Source organism: Triturus cristatus, chromosome 4_1 (assembly GCF_964204655.1).
Source record: "Triturus cristatus chromosome 4_1, aTriCri1.1, whole genome shotgun sequence".
Classification (NCBI taxonomy): Eukaryota; Metazoa; Chordata; class Amphibia; order Caudata; family Salamandridae; genus Triturus; species Triturus cristatus.
In genome coordinates this window covers 19,670,078-19,686,342 of record NC_140585.1, presented here as the reverse complement: position 1 = coordinate 19,686,342, position 16,265 = coordinate 19,670,078, and the positions used below count along the sequence as shown (strand labels likewise).

The 16,265-nt window shown below is 49.6% G+C and overlaps 1 protein-coding gene across 2 annotated transcripts in view; it reads right to left on the bottom strand.

Annotated features, from left to right (window-relative positions):
* Positions 1 to 16,265, bottom strand: part of LOC146839333 (lectin-like) — a 78,745-nt gene that overhangs the window by 48,131 nt on the left and 14,349 nt on the right. Inside the window, exon 2 of one of the 2 annotated variants that reach the window (XM_085650340.1) lies at positions 4,803 to 4,893. In XM_085650340.1, the coding sequence (XP_085506466.1) occupies positions 4,803 to 4,884 (82 nt within the window). In that variant the 5' untranslated portion in view covers positions 4,885 to 4,893. Of the gene's footprint in view, positions 1 to 4,802; positions 5,030 to 16,265 lie in introns of both variants that reach the window. The other variant, XM_085650341.1, reaches the window with a different exon arrangement.

Below are 16,265 nucleotides of genomic sequence, written 5' to 3'. Positions count from 1 at the left end.
TAAGACTCTTTCTAAAAGATGATAAGGAATTTGTGGATCTAATGTGTAATGGGAGAGAGTGCCAAGATTTGCAGTCCCGTAACTCAGGATTCAACCACCCCAATTGGAAGTACAGAACCTAGGCTCAGACATGAACCTAGCTTCAGTGGAATGAAGATGTCTGCAGGGATGGTACGGCTTGAAAAGATTTCTTTGAAAAATGGGTCCTATGTTATTCAGTGCTTTGTAAGCTAAGCACTAGGTTTTGAACTTAATGCGACCTGCCACCAGAAGCCAATGCAGCTACCGAATTTCTTAGGCAACTGATTGATATTTGGGCAGTTTCAAGAGGACACTTGCGGCTGCATTTTGTAGCATCTGCAACATTTTTAGGTGTTGACTTTGTATGTTTTGATACAGACCGTTGGAGTAATCCAGCTTGGATAATACAAGTGCAGTCACAACCGTCCTCCTAGAGTTGGTCGGGATGTAAGGGAGGAATTTCTTTATTTTACCAATTAAGGAAAAAGGAGGAAGAGACAATGGCATTTATTTGATACGAGTAGGACAGTTTATTATCAAGAACAACTCCTAGGTTTTTAACTTTGAACACAGGTTTGGACGAATCCCCCAGCTCTGCTGGCCACCATGAGGCATTCCATGTTGGTTGGAGGTTGCCATAGATCACTATCTCAGTTTTTATCACAATTGAGCTTTAGACAATGCTTGCTCATCCAGATGTTGATTTCTCGCATGCACTGTTAAGATGATGTCATCACCCTGTTATTCCCACATATTGTGAAGAAACATTCAGCCCCAGCAGTCCTTGCATTGAAGTGGACTACTTTTTAAGTGGATGTGCACATGCGCAAGGGTAAATGCCATCACTTAGAGTCACTCAGAGTGAATTAAACCACCGGTAGTTGGGGGCTGGCACTGCTCCTTGCAGTCAGCCCACATTTGCCTTTGGTTTCAGCCCACCCACTGCTCCATGCTGCCAGCTCACCCACTGCTCCATGCTGCCAGCTCACCCACTGCTCCATGATGTTAGCCCACCCACTGTTCCTTGGTGTGAATCCACCCACTGCTCAATGGTGTCAGCCCACCCATTGCTCCTTGCTTGGAGCCCACCCACTGCACCTTGCTGTTAGCCCACCCACTTCTACTTGCTTTTGGTCCACCCACTGCTCCCTGCTGTCAGCCCACCTACTGCTCAATGGCGTTAGCCCTCCTACTGCTCCTTGATATCAGCCCACCCACTGCTCCATGCAGTCAGCCCACCCAATGCTCCATACTGTCAGCCCACATCTGCTGTTGCTTTCAGCCCACAAACTGCTCATTTCTGTCAGCCCACCCACTGCTCCTTGCTGTTAGCCCACCTACCACCCCTTACTGGCAGCCCACCCAGTGCTCAATGATGTTAGCCCACCCACTTCTCCTTGCTGTCAGCGAATCTACTGACTCTTGCTGTCAGCCCAACCACTGCTCCTTGCTGTTAGCCTACCCACTGTTCCTTGCTGTCAACTCACCCACTGCTCCATGCTGTCAGCCCACATCTGCTGTTGCTTCCAGTCCACCCATGGCTCCTTACTGTCAGCCCACCCACTGTTCTTTGCTGTTAGCCCACCCACTGCTTCCTTGCTGCTAGCCCACCCACTGTTCCTTGCTGTGAACCCACACCATTGCTCAATGGTGTTAGCCCACCCATTGCTCCTTGCTTTTAGCCAACCCACTGCTCCTTGCTGTCAGCCCACCCACTGCCCCTTGCATTCAGCCCACTCACTGTTCCTTGCTGTCAGCCCAGCCACTGCTCCATGCTGTCAGCCCATCCACTTCTACTTGCTGTCAGCCAACCTACTGACTCTTGCTGTCAGCCCACCCACTGCGCCTTGCTGTTAGCCTACCCACTGTTCCTTGCTGTCAGCCCACCCACTGCTCCATGCTGTCAGCCCACATCTGTTGTTGCTTTCAGTCCACCCAGGGCTCCTTACTGTCAGCCCACCCACTGTTCTTTGCTGTTAGCCCACCCACTGCTCCTTGCTGCTAGCCCACCCACTGTTCCTTGCTGTGAACCCACCCACTGCTCAATGGTGTTAGCCCACCCATTGCTCCTTGCTTTTAGACAACCCACTGCTCCTTGCTGTCAGCCCACCCACTGCCCCTTGCTTCCAGCCCACCAACTGCTCCTTGCTGTCAGCCCAGCCACTGCTCCTTGCTGTCAGCCCTCCCACTTCCCCTTGCTTTCAGCCCACCCACTGCTCCTTGCTGTCAGCCCAGCCACTTCCCCTTGCTTTCAGCCCATCCCCTGCTCCTTGCTGTCAGCCCAGCCACTGCTCCTTGCCGTCAGCCCACCCACTTCTACTTGCTGTCAGCCCACTCACTGTTCCTTGCTGTCAGCCTACCCGCTGCTCCTTGCTATCAGCCCACCCATTGGTCCTTGCTCTCAACACACATCTGCTGTTGGTTTCAGCCCACCCATTGTTCCATGCTGTCAGCCCACTCACTGTTCCTTGCTGTCAACCCAGCCACTTCTCCTTGCTATCAACACACATCTGCTCTTAGTTTCAGCCCACCCACTGCTCCTTGCTGTCAGTCCACCTATTGCTCCATGATGTTAGACCACCCACTGCTCCATGCTGTCAACCCACATCTGCTGTTACTTTCAGTGCACCCACTGTTACATGCCGTTAGCCCACCCACTGCTCCATGTTGTCAGCCCACTCACTTCTCCTTGCTGTAAGCCCAGCCAGTTCTCTTTGCTGTCACCACACATCTGCTGTTGGTTTAAGCCCACCCACTGCTCCATGCTGTCCGCCCACCCACTTCTCCTTGCTGTAAGCCCACCTACTGCTCTAGTAGGTGAAAAAAACAGAAAATGACGGAAGAATAGAAAATTAGATGAACAGGTCTGACTGAAATACCCCATATGATACCTATATGCTTAGTAAAATCAAGAGAAAGGATGAATGTGAAATGGAAGCCCCGACAATATCGGAGACCCAACATAAAAAATAAAAATCATACAATTTCTAACGTCAACATGCAAGTCCTCCTGCACCAAACTGGCTGACAGAGCTGCAAAATGACAATTTTCAATTGAAAAGCACCTACTTTCAGAATCTAAATAATAACTGTGACACTCTTGATAAAGCAGTGTATGGAAATACGCTGGAAAACGTTAATGGATAACAGCAGAACGCCCAGTGCCAGAAACAATATTAATTCTGGAAACATGCTGTAATCTTGGATATAAAATGTTTTTGATAGGAACAGCCCGATGTGGTTCATAAACGCCTTGTGCAACACATGCTCACAGTACTTAATCTACTCAAATAAACTCTCTGACTAGGGAGAGAGTTCACACTTATCTCACAGTGCACACTGATGAGCAGCGACCAGGGCCTGCCAGACACCTTCACATCTCTCTAAAATCCAATTAAAGTACACAGGATATTGTTATATTGAGTTGTGGGCTTCTAATTGGTGCTGATGAGAGGTTTATGAGTGGATATGAGCAAGAAATTGTTGTATGCTTTACAATGAGCCCAAAGGGATCCTTGTCTGTTGTATCACTCCCTAATTACGCATATGAGTTTGGCCAGCCGTCTCAGGCCGACCAAAACACACATGAGCACTTCGGTTTCTCCAGCCTGGCTGCATTCAGCAGCCGGACTGGAGAAACCCCGCAGACTCCATGACCTGAGCGGAGCGTCTTTACTGCCCTCTCAGGCCAATCCCTGCACTGCATGCAGCACGGGGATTGGATGGGAGTCTAGGGGCTGCTGGGACCAGGAAGAGGCCTGCAGGAGCGATATGACGCAGGAGGCCGCCGGTGACGTCTGGTACTTTTTTGTATTATTTTTAACATGTCCATCCACCCCCACCTCGAATTCCCTACCTGGCCCACCACCCTTTGTTAATGGCGGCACCACTGGGTACATCTCAGACATTCAGAACATGTTCGCCAATGAGGCGCTCTTGCTGTGTGTACAGCCTGGGTGGCGCACTGCCCCTCATAAGTCTCCAAATCCCTCAATTGAATAAACCCTCCATGTGTGGGGGCGCTGCCTACTGCTGCAACCCGCAGCCCCGGAGCAGCGCCAAAGCCAACTTGAGGGGTGATGAGTTAGTTCAGTCAGTTAGTAGGGACTCTTTTACCTGTCCGGCTGGTGTTCCTCTGTCCTAAGGTGGAAGCAGAGTGAAGGGGCCGGAATGCTGTCACTCACACTGTCAGTAGCCAATGGATGAAGTGGGCTGAACCAGTGACCCATGTTCCATGATGTTCTGGACGGAGGTGAGATGTTATAGGCACTAAAATAGACCAATGGATGAAGAGAACTGACTCAGGGCCACTCTATGTATGTACGTATTTCTTTGGGGTTTTTTTAAATTAATTTTTTGGGGGAAAACAAAAGGTCTTCGCTAATGCCAGTCCTAAAAACAATAGCAAGTAACCAAGACAAATCATGTCATCGAACAGTAAAGAAATAGGAGAACAGTTTTTGCAAATAATTATGTAAATACATCCCAGCGCTGGGAAGCCCGTACCTGGGTAGCCACTCGCTTTACTAGAAACGGTATAATAAAAAAAATAATGTGCATCGGTGTTGGTAATAGCAGTGTAAAAATGAGCAAATGAAGAAGTATAAATACAGCACTAAACCCCCACCTCAAATAAAGAGATGCGAAGCCTCAGGCCTCTAATTTATATTCACCAAAACAAAATGTGCGTCATTCACAGTGGAGTGTGGTCAGTGCACAATGGCCGGTCACAAGCCGCCTAGAAGGAGAGAGGTGTGGTTAGGGCGCTGTCTTTTACTTACCCCATCCTACAGTGAAGAAGAGGGTGATAGAGAGCAGCAGAATCCTGGACCTGGCACCGCCCATCCTCCTGGACTCTTGCATCCTCTGGGCCTGTAAGAATGCGTGGAGGGCACACTTTATCAGTAGTAGAACACTCTGCAAGTCAATATCACGTGTCACCCAATATCCGCTTCTCACAGATTATTCTGACGTGTTCTTCAAAACACACACCAGGCCAAGTCCAAATCTTCAAACAATAGAAATAAATGTGTGAGAGGAACATTGAGGACAACCTAAGAAATCTACAGACACAGCAGTCAATGTATGCATTAATGTTTCTAAAAAATAAATGAAAATAAACTGCACTCACTCTGCTATTTACATTTAGTGTTCCTGACCAGTTAAAAAATAAGTTAATTCAAACATGTAAAACGTCTGTTTCCCCTCACATCTCTCTACACCCACCTGTGAGTGCCCTTATGGCAGTGTCTGCCCCCTCTATTCAGCCTCATATATGTGTCTCTTCTGCTCTCTCATCTCTCTTCAGCCCCGTGTGTGTGCACTTGTGTTGATGTCTCTTGGGATCCAGTTGTTATAAATTAAAGTAGAAATATATTTTCCCTTTTGGACCTACTGGCTTTGCTGATGCTTTGTAGCATATGCGTCTAGTGTTCCTGATGCTTGTAAACCCACACTAAACACCCACCCACCACAGGCGTCACCAGTCAGGTGACCCTGAGAATAAAAGGGGCCGAGCGCACGTGCTCCTGGCCAGTTAACCACCATCAATCCAGTGTCTGTGTGGTCCTTCATTAAGTATGAGGGCCTAGTGCCCCCACCACTTTACAATGGCGACGAGTGGGTCTTATCCCACGTGTGCAGAGGCTTCGCTTCCCCGGTTCCTGGTGGGGGAAGTGTGAGCCGGTAAAGACGGTGACCGGGAGCCCACCCAGCACCGCACCGAAGACATGCGGGCATGCTACTGCCCCAGGGTGAAGGCGAGGAAGTCGGGTGCCCACCCTGACCCCGTCACGCTTGTCGCTGTGATTCCCGGTGGGGAAGTGCCCCGGAATAGTGCAAGCCGAGCGGAGCCCACCCGCATCGGCCGTGACGAGGTGACCTCCTCCCCGCAAGTGAGGCAAAACACGCGGAGCCCACCTGCGTGGATGAGAAGGCCCGTCGGCCGAAGGTGAGGAGCCGTGGGAAGGGGAACACGAGAAACGTGATCCTGCACGATCGGAAGCCAGCGGGAGCCCAACCCACTCCTCCAGCCCCGCGACAAAGTGAGACATGCCTCGAGTGTGCATCGAGGCGGACGGGAGCCCACCCCGCCGCGATGACAGAAAGTATGCAGTGACCTTCCCCCCCACCCACGCAGCGTGTGAAATAGGAGGCTGCGGCGGGCGGGGAAAGCATGGCAGAACAAGCCTACGGCCGCCCACAGTGGGGCACTAAAGAAAGCAACTCACTGCCGCGCAGTGGTGTCCGCTGGCGGCGAAGGACCGCCAGCCCATGCCCGACCACCGAGGGTGAAAGCGGAACAGCAGCGTCCGGCCCGTAGCCGAGAAAAGAGGCACCAACACACCCCACACACCCCGCGGCCCGTGAAGAGAGAAGTGGCTCACCGATTGTAGAGCGAAGCCCACCCGCAGCTGCAGCATCGAGCAGCGACCTCTGTCTCCTCCGCCTGCCCCCGCGTAGCGTGTGAAACGCGAGAGGCTGCTGCGCTGGGGCGAGGCTTAGAAAGGAGACAGCGTGAAGCCCGCAGCCGGTCGGAACGACTATAGAGAAGTGCCCAGGCAACTTCCTAAGGCACCGGGGGCGGAAGGAGTCAGAGTGTCGGAGGGTCCATGGTGAAGCTGTGACCTCCACGCAGCCCGTGAGAGAAGAGGCTGCTGAGGAGGGGCGCAGCATGAATTGACTGCGTGCTGCCAGCGCCGCTAAAACAAGTAAATAAAGTAACACTCACTGCGGCGATGGGGTGTTGGTTCAGCGGGAGCCGGCTGCGAGTGTGTGTGTGTCCCAGGCGGCAGCCGTATGGACAGGAACCCCTCCCCTGAGGGTGAAAAGCGCATGGCGGGTATAATCGACAGGGAAGGTTTTGCCCGGTGAAAAGGCAGCGCCAGGCCCTAGAGTCAGGAAGAACAGTCTGGCTGAGAACACATTTGAATGAATGACACAGCGACATCTACTGGCCAAACTGCAGTAACACGCCCATAAGGGATAAATAAACTAAAGACAGAAAGGGTGCACGTTAAGGAGTGCACTCGATGACATGGGCTATGGAGTTTGGGGGCGACTTTGTGCCAGGAAGTGAGTAGTGCAGCGCAGGGACAGCTGCTGCAGCCCAAAAGTACACCAAGGAAGAAAAGAAGGAGCAAGTGACAAAGCACAGGGACGCACCAGGAGTACGAGACCACAGCACAGGGGCAACTGTGGCTATCCAAAGAGTGATACTGCGACAGGAACTCCGAGAAAGGGAGAAGAAAGAAGACACGAGCACGCAAAAGGGAGTAACCAGAAGCTGGTCGACGGAGCGGTGGCGCAGATCACCAGAAGCAACTGAACTGAGGTGAGGCCGAGGGAGAGCTCAGCGGTAGCTAGTGGCCACGGGTTGTCGCTGCAGCAGTAGGAAGAGACCGGAGCACCTCCATCCGAACAAACGGTGGTTCAGGAACTCACCATCAGGCAAGTGCGAAGACATGCAAGAACAGCAGGCACTGCTCCACGAACAAAGGAGGTAGAGGAACGCGCAGCGAGTGCACCCAGGAAGGTAATGGAAGAGCGTCATCAGAAGCGCGCCACAGCAACGTGATTGCGGAGAAGAAGAGGTGGTTGCGAGAGCCACCTGAAGCACGAAGACCCGGGAAAGGGAGAAGAAGCCGATCAGTCGGATGATCGCCAGTGAAGAGAAAAAGCCGACCAGCTAGATGGTCACCAGTGAAGAGAAGAAGCCGACCAGCCAGATGGTCCCCAGTGAGAAGAAGAAGCCGACCAGCCAGATGGTCGCCAAAGAAAAGAAGCAGACCACTCAGATGGTCATCAGAAAGGAGAGGCCTGACAAGAGGTCTGATCAGAAGAATGGAGAAGAAGTCCGTGATGGGAGTGATGAAGAGGATGGCCGCGAAGAGGACCAGAAAGAGATGGACTAGAGATTCAAAATCAGTAACTAGATGCTAGAAGGAATCAAAGGAAGAAGGTCGCGACGACCAGTCCAGTCACATAGTGGAAAGAAGACAGTGTCCCATTGCTAGGACAAGACCAGAGGGAAACGTGTAGAGTGCACGCTACACGGAGAAGCCTGGTTAGGAGGAGAAAGAATGTGAGAGGACCAGACCGCGTCGCAAAGGAAGGAAGAAAAGAAGGAGAGTGAGTGGCAAGAAGCCATGAAGAAAGAAGAGGATGACAGGATGTCAGCCTGCAAAGGAGGAAGGTACAGTGGCACGGCGCCAAGGGCAGACAACCAACACAGGCATGCGAGGGACAATGAGGCAAAGTGACCGGGCAGAGTACTCGCATCATCACAGAAGAGAACACCCCGAGACATCGGACCGCTGCCTACTGCCCCATCAAAGAATAATGGTGAAGTCATCAACACCATCAAGGAGCAGCACAACACCTAAGTGAATCCCCACACTCCAGGCAACCGCAGTCCAAGAAGGCATGCCGCCCAGGAACCGTCTGTGCACCCCTGTCAGCCTGCAGCATAAGGAAGTAGAGCACAACCGGACGTTAGAAGATCCACCCCTTGGGATAAAGCAAGACTAGGCCGTGGCCCTGTTGGGAGTTCTGAAGAGAACCCTACGCGCAGCCTACACGAAGGCCCGCACAGCCCACGCAGTCAAATGGAAATCCAGGGGCAAGGGGCCTCGGCGGAATTCCAGTGAAATGGAGTCCGAGTAGGAGAGATGTTCGGCAGCAGCTCCTCGACATGCGCAGGATGCACGGAGGCCACAGCCGGAGACTGGTTGCCCTGCAACCCTGAGAGGAAGACACAGAACCGGATGCCGGATGGCGAAGACACCGAAATGGAACATCACCCTTGGCGGGCACATAATGACTAGGCTGTGAGTCCCATTGGCAGTTCAGAAGCGACGCCTTAGCGCGGCCCACGCGGAGCCCGCACGGTCCACACGGTCCCATGACCGCCCAGCAGGAAAGCCCACACGGAGGCGCCGGTGAGAGAGGTGCCCAAGTGAGAGAGGCAAGTCGGAAGCATCTTGGCCGTCAAGATACTGGAACAGCTAGCACGTCACCTCCAGGCGGAAACCTCATGCTAAGAATCATCACAGAGTGGATCTCATCACAGCTCCCAGTATCCTGATGAAGGATTCTTGTACATAGACATTGTTACTGATAGACCAGGTCGGTCTCAGGTGGTTTGCCAAGACGAACCCGAACGTCACGAATAGTGGTGGTCCAAGAAATCCAACACCGCCGGACTGCGGCCTGAAGTTAAGGATACTTGTGGTTTGTTTTGGGGTGTCTGTTTTCCTTTACAGGTTGGACTCCGTATTTTTCTTTTTATCCAAAGTTGGGAGGGTTGTAGTATCCTGCTGGATACAGTCTAGTGTTCCTGATGCTTGTAAACCCACACTAAAAACCCACCCACCAGAGTTGTCACGAGTCAGGTAACCCTGAGAATAAAAGGGGCAGAGCACACGTGCTCCTGGCAAGTTAACCCCTATCAATCCAGTGTCTGTGTGGTCCTTCATTAAGTATGCACAACGACATAAGTGACCAATCTAAGATGGTGGACACCACTTACACCAGCATATATATGATCTAGCAAGATCTTATGATGGAGCAGAGCACCCAGCACCAAATGGCAGCATGTAAGACCTCTAAAAAAGTGCAACAAACACCAAAGATGTTTTTTTAAATTCCTGCAAGAGGTGAGGGAGCAACTGTCGGGCACATGGGGATAACCTAAGGAGGAAAGTAGATAAAATTAACAAAAAGCAGGGTGGTATCATGGCCTGCGGAAATAAAAAGAAAAAAAGTAATTCCCTAAAACTTGAGTGGTGGCGGGGCGTCACCCTCCTGCTTTAAAGCAGTGCAATGGAAAAAATGAAATGATCATAACTCCTGTTGCCAGCAGGTTAGGGCGGGGCTGGGATCCCGTGACATCAGGCAGAGTAGTGAATGCTTCCTGTTCCTGCTTTTTAAGAGGAGCGGCTGCAGCTGGCGACGGCAACCAGCAGGTAACTTTTCATTTTTTTTATTTCCTACCCCCCACCTTCCTCTGCCCCCCGGTCCCCTACCAGCCGCCACTGTAACCTTAGCAGTAGATGTATACAAGCTATCCAATCAAAGGATAGTACAGAGGTTAGGCTCCAGGGTAGTGACAAACAAAAGAAGGGGAAGTCAACGCATTGAATGAAAAGAGAGCAAATGTGAGTTACAATAAACTGAAATTGGTAAACAAAAAGATTTTGGTAAGTCCATAATAGGTCTTTTGCAAGCTAGTGTTAGACTGGCAAGAGTGACATGAAAATCAAGTTCCAATTGAGAAAGAAATGGAGTTACCAAGGCTTGTTGAAGATGGTGTTTGTTGCTAATTAACTAGCCGACAGCAGAGAGCTTGAGCTCTTGGCTAATTTTCCATGTGCCTGTATTCTTTGGCAAGAAGTGGGTTTAATTATCTGAAAATGGGAGCTAAACTCAAAGTTGTTCCACGCAAGGAACCCCAAAATATATCTTGACCAGGGCCCCTAAAATCATTAGATTGCACTGTCAGAATGAAGGGTGAGGAACTGTCTGAAGTGCATGGATGTTCTGCTGTTTGGTACTCAAACTTCCTAGAAAAAACAGAGGAGGTGTTGCAAAGTCATCCCGTGCCCTGGGCACCCCCCAACTTTTTACTGAATGGTACTGGTGGTAACTGACTCTGACTGACCCTGGGCTTTGCCTAACCAGGCCCAGGGCCAGTGCTATGCTGAAAGACACACATTAGAATACAGTTAAAACACCTAACATACACTAGGGTACACTATGGTATGGGGGGTACCCCTGTGATTGGCATGACCTACCCCCTAGGGCCCTAGTGCATATTAGGGCAGGGGGATTGAAACTACCCATCAGCCCCTAGTATAAATAGGGCATGGCATTTTGGAGGCCAGCAGCTTTTCTGCACTTGCATGTGTGCACTGCTGACAGCCTAAGGTCAGTTTTAAAAGTGGCCCTGGGTGACAGGACTGCTTTTAAAAAGTAAACTGTGCTCAAACTAGACTTTGGGATTTGGAGCACCTTAAAATGGATAACCTACAATGTTTTGGCATATTAGGAACCCCCAGGGTCTCCCCTAGTTGACCCTGGGGTGGGGGGGTCAGGTAGTTATAAGATAGACCCTTATAAAATGACTTTTATATGCCCTGGGTTAAGTGAAATTTCACATTTCACTCTCCACATTGTCCAAATTCGACTTTGATGCTAGGAGCTCTGTGGAGGGAGGATCTACAATATTTGGTCAGGGGTCCTGTAGATATAAGACAAGTGCTTATAAAATATGTTTTTGTAAGTCCTGGTGCTGGAAAAATGGCCCTAGTCATTTTTCACATTGCAAATCCCCTGCTACATAGGTTAACATGGTAGGAAGTTATTGATTAATAACTCTTGATAGGAGAGGGCTAGAAGTCCCATTCAAAGACTTCCCAGAATGGTATTGGTAAACTCAAGAATGTGGTATTGCTGAATTTCTCCTAAAGTGTACATACAAGAAGTTTATTTATTTATTTATTTTATTTATTTTTTAGATTTGTAAAGCGCAACAGCTACCCAAAAAGGGTTTCCCGGCGCATAGGTACAGCAGGACCTGTCAGGAGAAAATTTGCAAACTATTCATGTTATTGTTCGAATAGCCAGGTCTTAACAAAGTTTCGGAACCTGACGTGGTTTTCTTCCTTTCGGAGGAAAAGGGGGAGTGTATTCCAGATGGATGGTCCAAGGTGGGTGAAAGATCTGCCACCCACTCTTGCCAGTTTAAATCTTGGTACACAGAAGTTAGACGCTGCAAGCGAACGAAGATTACGTTTGGGAATGTAAGGATGGGCCAGGTCTTGAAGGTACTTTGGAGCTGTACCTGCTTTGATTTTAAACATATAATTCAGGGCTTTAAAGCGGATTCTGCTTTCCAGCCTGAGCCAATGGAGTTCCCGACGAGAGCTTGAGACCCCGGTGTTTCTAGGGATTCTGCACAGTAGACGAACAGCAGCGTTCTGGGCAAGTTGTAGTCGATTGACTACCGTTTTGTTAGAACCGAGGTACAGGATGTTGCCGTAGTCCAGCCGTGATGTTATGAGGGCATTAACAACGGTCTTTTGGGTGGAAACGGGCAACATCCAAATTACTTTCCTCAACCATTTGATGATGGTGAGGCATAGACCCACGACTTTATTTGCCTGTTGGCTCATGGACAGGGAGCTATCCAAGATGACTCCCAGATTGCGAACTTGTGTCACTGGGGTAGGGAAAGTGGCCATCTGGACGGGCCAGTGTGAAGGAGTCCAAAGATCTTGATGTTTCCCTAAGAGTAGAATCTCTGTCTTATCTCCGTTAAGTTTTAGTTGGTTTCTTGTCATCCAGTTAAGGATGTTTTGAAGCCCTAATTTAAGGGGAGAAGGGGATGTCGGATCGGCTTCAGATAGGGAGAAGATGATTTGGGAGTCGTCAGCGTAGGTCATAAGGGTGAGTCCAGATTCTTCGGCTAAATCAGCTAGGGGTCTGAGGTAAAGATTGAAGAGTAGGGGACTCAATATGGATCCCTGTGGCACGCCATGAGGGGCATTGAAGGTGTCGGAGCACGCCGATGAGGATGCTATTTGGAAGGTCCTATCCTCTAGGAAAGATTGAAACCAGTTAAGCGCTTTTCCACGTACGCCATTTCTGAATAATGCCTTGATGAGGATTTCGTGGGATATGGTGTCAAAGGCCGCGCTCAGATCTAAAAGCACGAGCGCGACCGTTTGGCTATTATCGAGGAGATGTCGGATGTGTTCCGTAACTCCGAGAAGAGTGGTTTCTGTTGAGTAACCTACTCGAAAACCCGATTGAGAGGGGTGCAAGAGCGAGTTTTCTTCTACAAAGGTGGATAGGACTGCATGGACGTGACGTTCCAAGCATTTAGAGAAGGCGGGAAGAAAGGATATAGGTCTGTAATTAGCCAGACATTCCGGGTCAGCTGTGGGCTTTTTTAGCAGTGGTGTAATCATGGCGTGTTTCCAACAGGAAGGGACTGTGGAGAATTCAAATGAGGCGTTAAGTGTGTCAACGAGGACTCCAAGGGAAAAATCATCCAGTTGTTTGATAATTCTAATCGGGATGGGATCTCTGGGAGAGCCAGATTTGATGTTTTTAAGTATAATTTTCAGTGATTCTACTGAGATGGGAGGCCATACTTCCAGGGTATTTTCGCAGGAGGAGGTCTGTTCCGGGACAGAGGGGGATGGTGGTACGTTATTGTTGGTGTTAATGTCCCTAATGATTTTCACAACTTTCTCAGAGAAGAAGCAAGCCAGATTTTGACATTGTTGAGTATCCAGAGGGGGAGCCAAGGCTGTGGTATGGGCGCCAGCTAATTCCTTGACTAAATTAAACAAGGTTTTCGGCTTGTTAGTTGCTTCCGTAATCGTGTTTGATACAAAAGAGGCGCGTGTTTTTGCACAGGCAGAGTGATATAACTTCCTGGCTTCATGATAGGTTTTTTTAGCGTCAGGGGCGTAGTCTTTACGCCATTTGCGCTCCAATGCCTTACATTTAGATTTTTCAATTTTTAGAAGGTCATTGAACCAAGGGGCAGGGCAGCGGTGTCTGTTTCCTTTGGTAGTCGTAGTAGGTAAACAGAGGTCAGCGGCATCATTAAGCCATTTGTTAGTGGCTGCCGCCAAGTTTTCCAAATTTTGGCTGTTCTTAGGAGGGTTATCAAGTAGTGCAGAGTTGAGTTCGGCCAAGTCTAGTAGTTTCCAATTTTTTCTAGACGTGGCTGAGATATCCGGTTGCGTGTTACAGGTGGAGGGAAGAGTTATACTGCATTTTATAAGGTGATGGTCTGACCAGCAAGTGGGAGTAGAGTTGTGCCATTTTAGCTCGTTAATATTAGAGATGATGGGGTCGAGCAGATGGCCCCCTTTATGGGTTGGTCCGGTATTGAGTAAGGTCAAGTTAAGAGCCTTCAGGTCCTCTAACAGATTGGAGCAATAAGGAATGGAGAGGTCGTCCAGGTGTAAGTTTAAATCACCAATGAGTGAGAAATTGGTAAATGCGAAGTGGTAAGGAGTGATATAATAAGCTAAATTAGATGCCCATTTGGAAGAAATTCCGGGGGGCCGGTACATCAATATGCCTGACATTGTAAAGTTTGGATTCAGGGAGATTTTAAAAAAGCCTGCTTCGCAGTCGGGGATGTCAATTGGTTCTAGTGAGCATTTCACGTCTCTGTTGAAAATAATTGCTATTCCCCCACCTAGCTGCTTATTACGGTCAATTCTAGTGATAGCATAGTTAGCGGGGAGTGCAGTAGCGATATCCGGACCAGCGCTCTCGTGCAGCCATGTCTCTGTCAGGAAGAGAGCACTGGGTTTATCATCCAAAAGTAGGTTGAAAATGTCCAGTTTATGTTTCGGTAGTGAGCGGCAGTTAGTGCTGTAAAGTACATGCTTTTGTGCCTCAGCTTTGAGGGGCAGTTTATATTTCCTGTGTCTCCCTGCAGCATCGGGATGTGGTTGGTGAATGGTGGTGGTAAGATTACAGTTTTTACAGGAGGTAACTCCTATTTTTTGGAGATTAAGTGTAGTGCATCTAGCGTTGATAGTTGGGCGTAAGGCTCTTAGTTCCCTTGGGGATATTACCAGCTTTTTCTGGACGGGGGAAGCATAATCCTCAGCCCCATGACCCGTACTGGCCCGGACGGGCCCAGACGGGCTAGTCTTTGGCGTGTCTTCGGCGTGCTGAGGGCGCAACCGCTATAAGACTTTCTTGTTTGTAAGTCCAGATTCAGCCTTCCAGTGGTCTGTCCTGATTGGTCAGAGTTAAGTGGATTAGCCAGGCTGCTTCGAAGAGATGATAAAGAGCCCCTGGGGTTAACCAGCTCTGCTGGGAGGGCAGTGTGCTGCTACACAGGAATGCCAGGGCAGGGGGAGGAGTCGTAAACCATGGTCTTCAAAGGGTCTTACTGGGAGAAGATGAAATCCAAGGCCGGCGAACCGTCACCGAATCCGGTCTGGTGAAGAGCATCGAGGGACCCCAAGAGAAAAAGCTCCGTAAAAGTTTCTAAGTCAGAACAAAGAAAAGGTGACCGGGAGCAACCGCGAAAGCCAAGCTGCCTGCCGTCAACCGGGTGTTGGCCTGGATCCTGGGTTTGCCCCGCTAAAACGCTCCGGAGGTTGGACTTCCATAAGTTTGACTGGGACCTCATCGCAAGGCTAACCGGCGAACCCTCACCGAATCCGGACTGGCTGAGAGCTTCGAGGGACCCCGGGAAGAAAAGTTCCAGAAAAGTTTCTAAGTCTGAAGCTAAAAACTGTGACCAGGACCTACTGCGAGTGGTAGCCGCTCAAGGCTATATCATACCTCAGTAAGGGGTGCATGCACCACCTTACCCAGGCTGCAGTAGCAGACCTTTGGTGTCATTTTGGGTGGCTTTCCAGGGGTGGCATAATACATGCTTCAGCCCCTGGTAGGCCTCTGGGGTACCTATGCCCTGGGTACATAGTATACCATATAATAGGGACTCACAAGGGTTCCTTAGGATCCCATCTGTGGTGTACCTAAAGTACATGCAATCAATTTAGAGAGGAAGGATCTAGGCTGGGGCCCTGAATAGCAGAGTCCCAGCCAGACTAAAGTCGAAAAACAGTGAAACACCAGCAAAATGTGGTTGTAACCATGTGAAGCAGGTCCTATTCTCCTTCAGCGGTCGGCCTGAAACTTTGATTAGAGGCGGTCTATCGCGACCAGATATCCTAAAAAGGTGCTATATGGTTCTAAGTGCTATATAATGCTAAATCGTTGAAAATTCATATCTCTGGTTCCCTACATTGGATGTTTGTCATTTTGGTGACAGTTTAAAGATAAACATATTTCCTATTTTTTTTAATTGGTGTCTGATTTCTATTATGTGTTGTGTCTTAATTATGTGCTGAATTGGTGTTTTTAAATGCTTTACATACCTGTCTTTGAAGTTAAGCCTGCCTGCTCGCAGCCAAGCTACCAAGGGTTGAGCATAAGAATCATTTTCTAAGACCTCTGCTGAGTCCTATTATGTGTTAGTGGCCTTATTGCCAGTGGCAGACCTACATTTGCCCCCACCAATAATCCACTTTCCAACAGGAGGCATTTGCTCTTAGACTGGATACATAAAGCGCCTGGTTTGGAGATTTTTTTGGAACATGGTGTGGTTTTCACGCCCACTAAGCGAGTCAGGTGGGTGCTCCATGACTTGGCTGTGAGGGCAGAACAGAGGATGCCTCGGACCGCTAGAGCAGGTG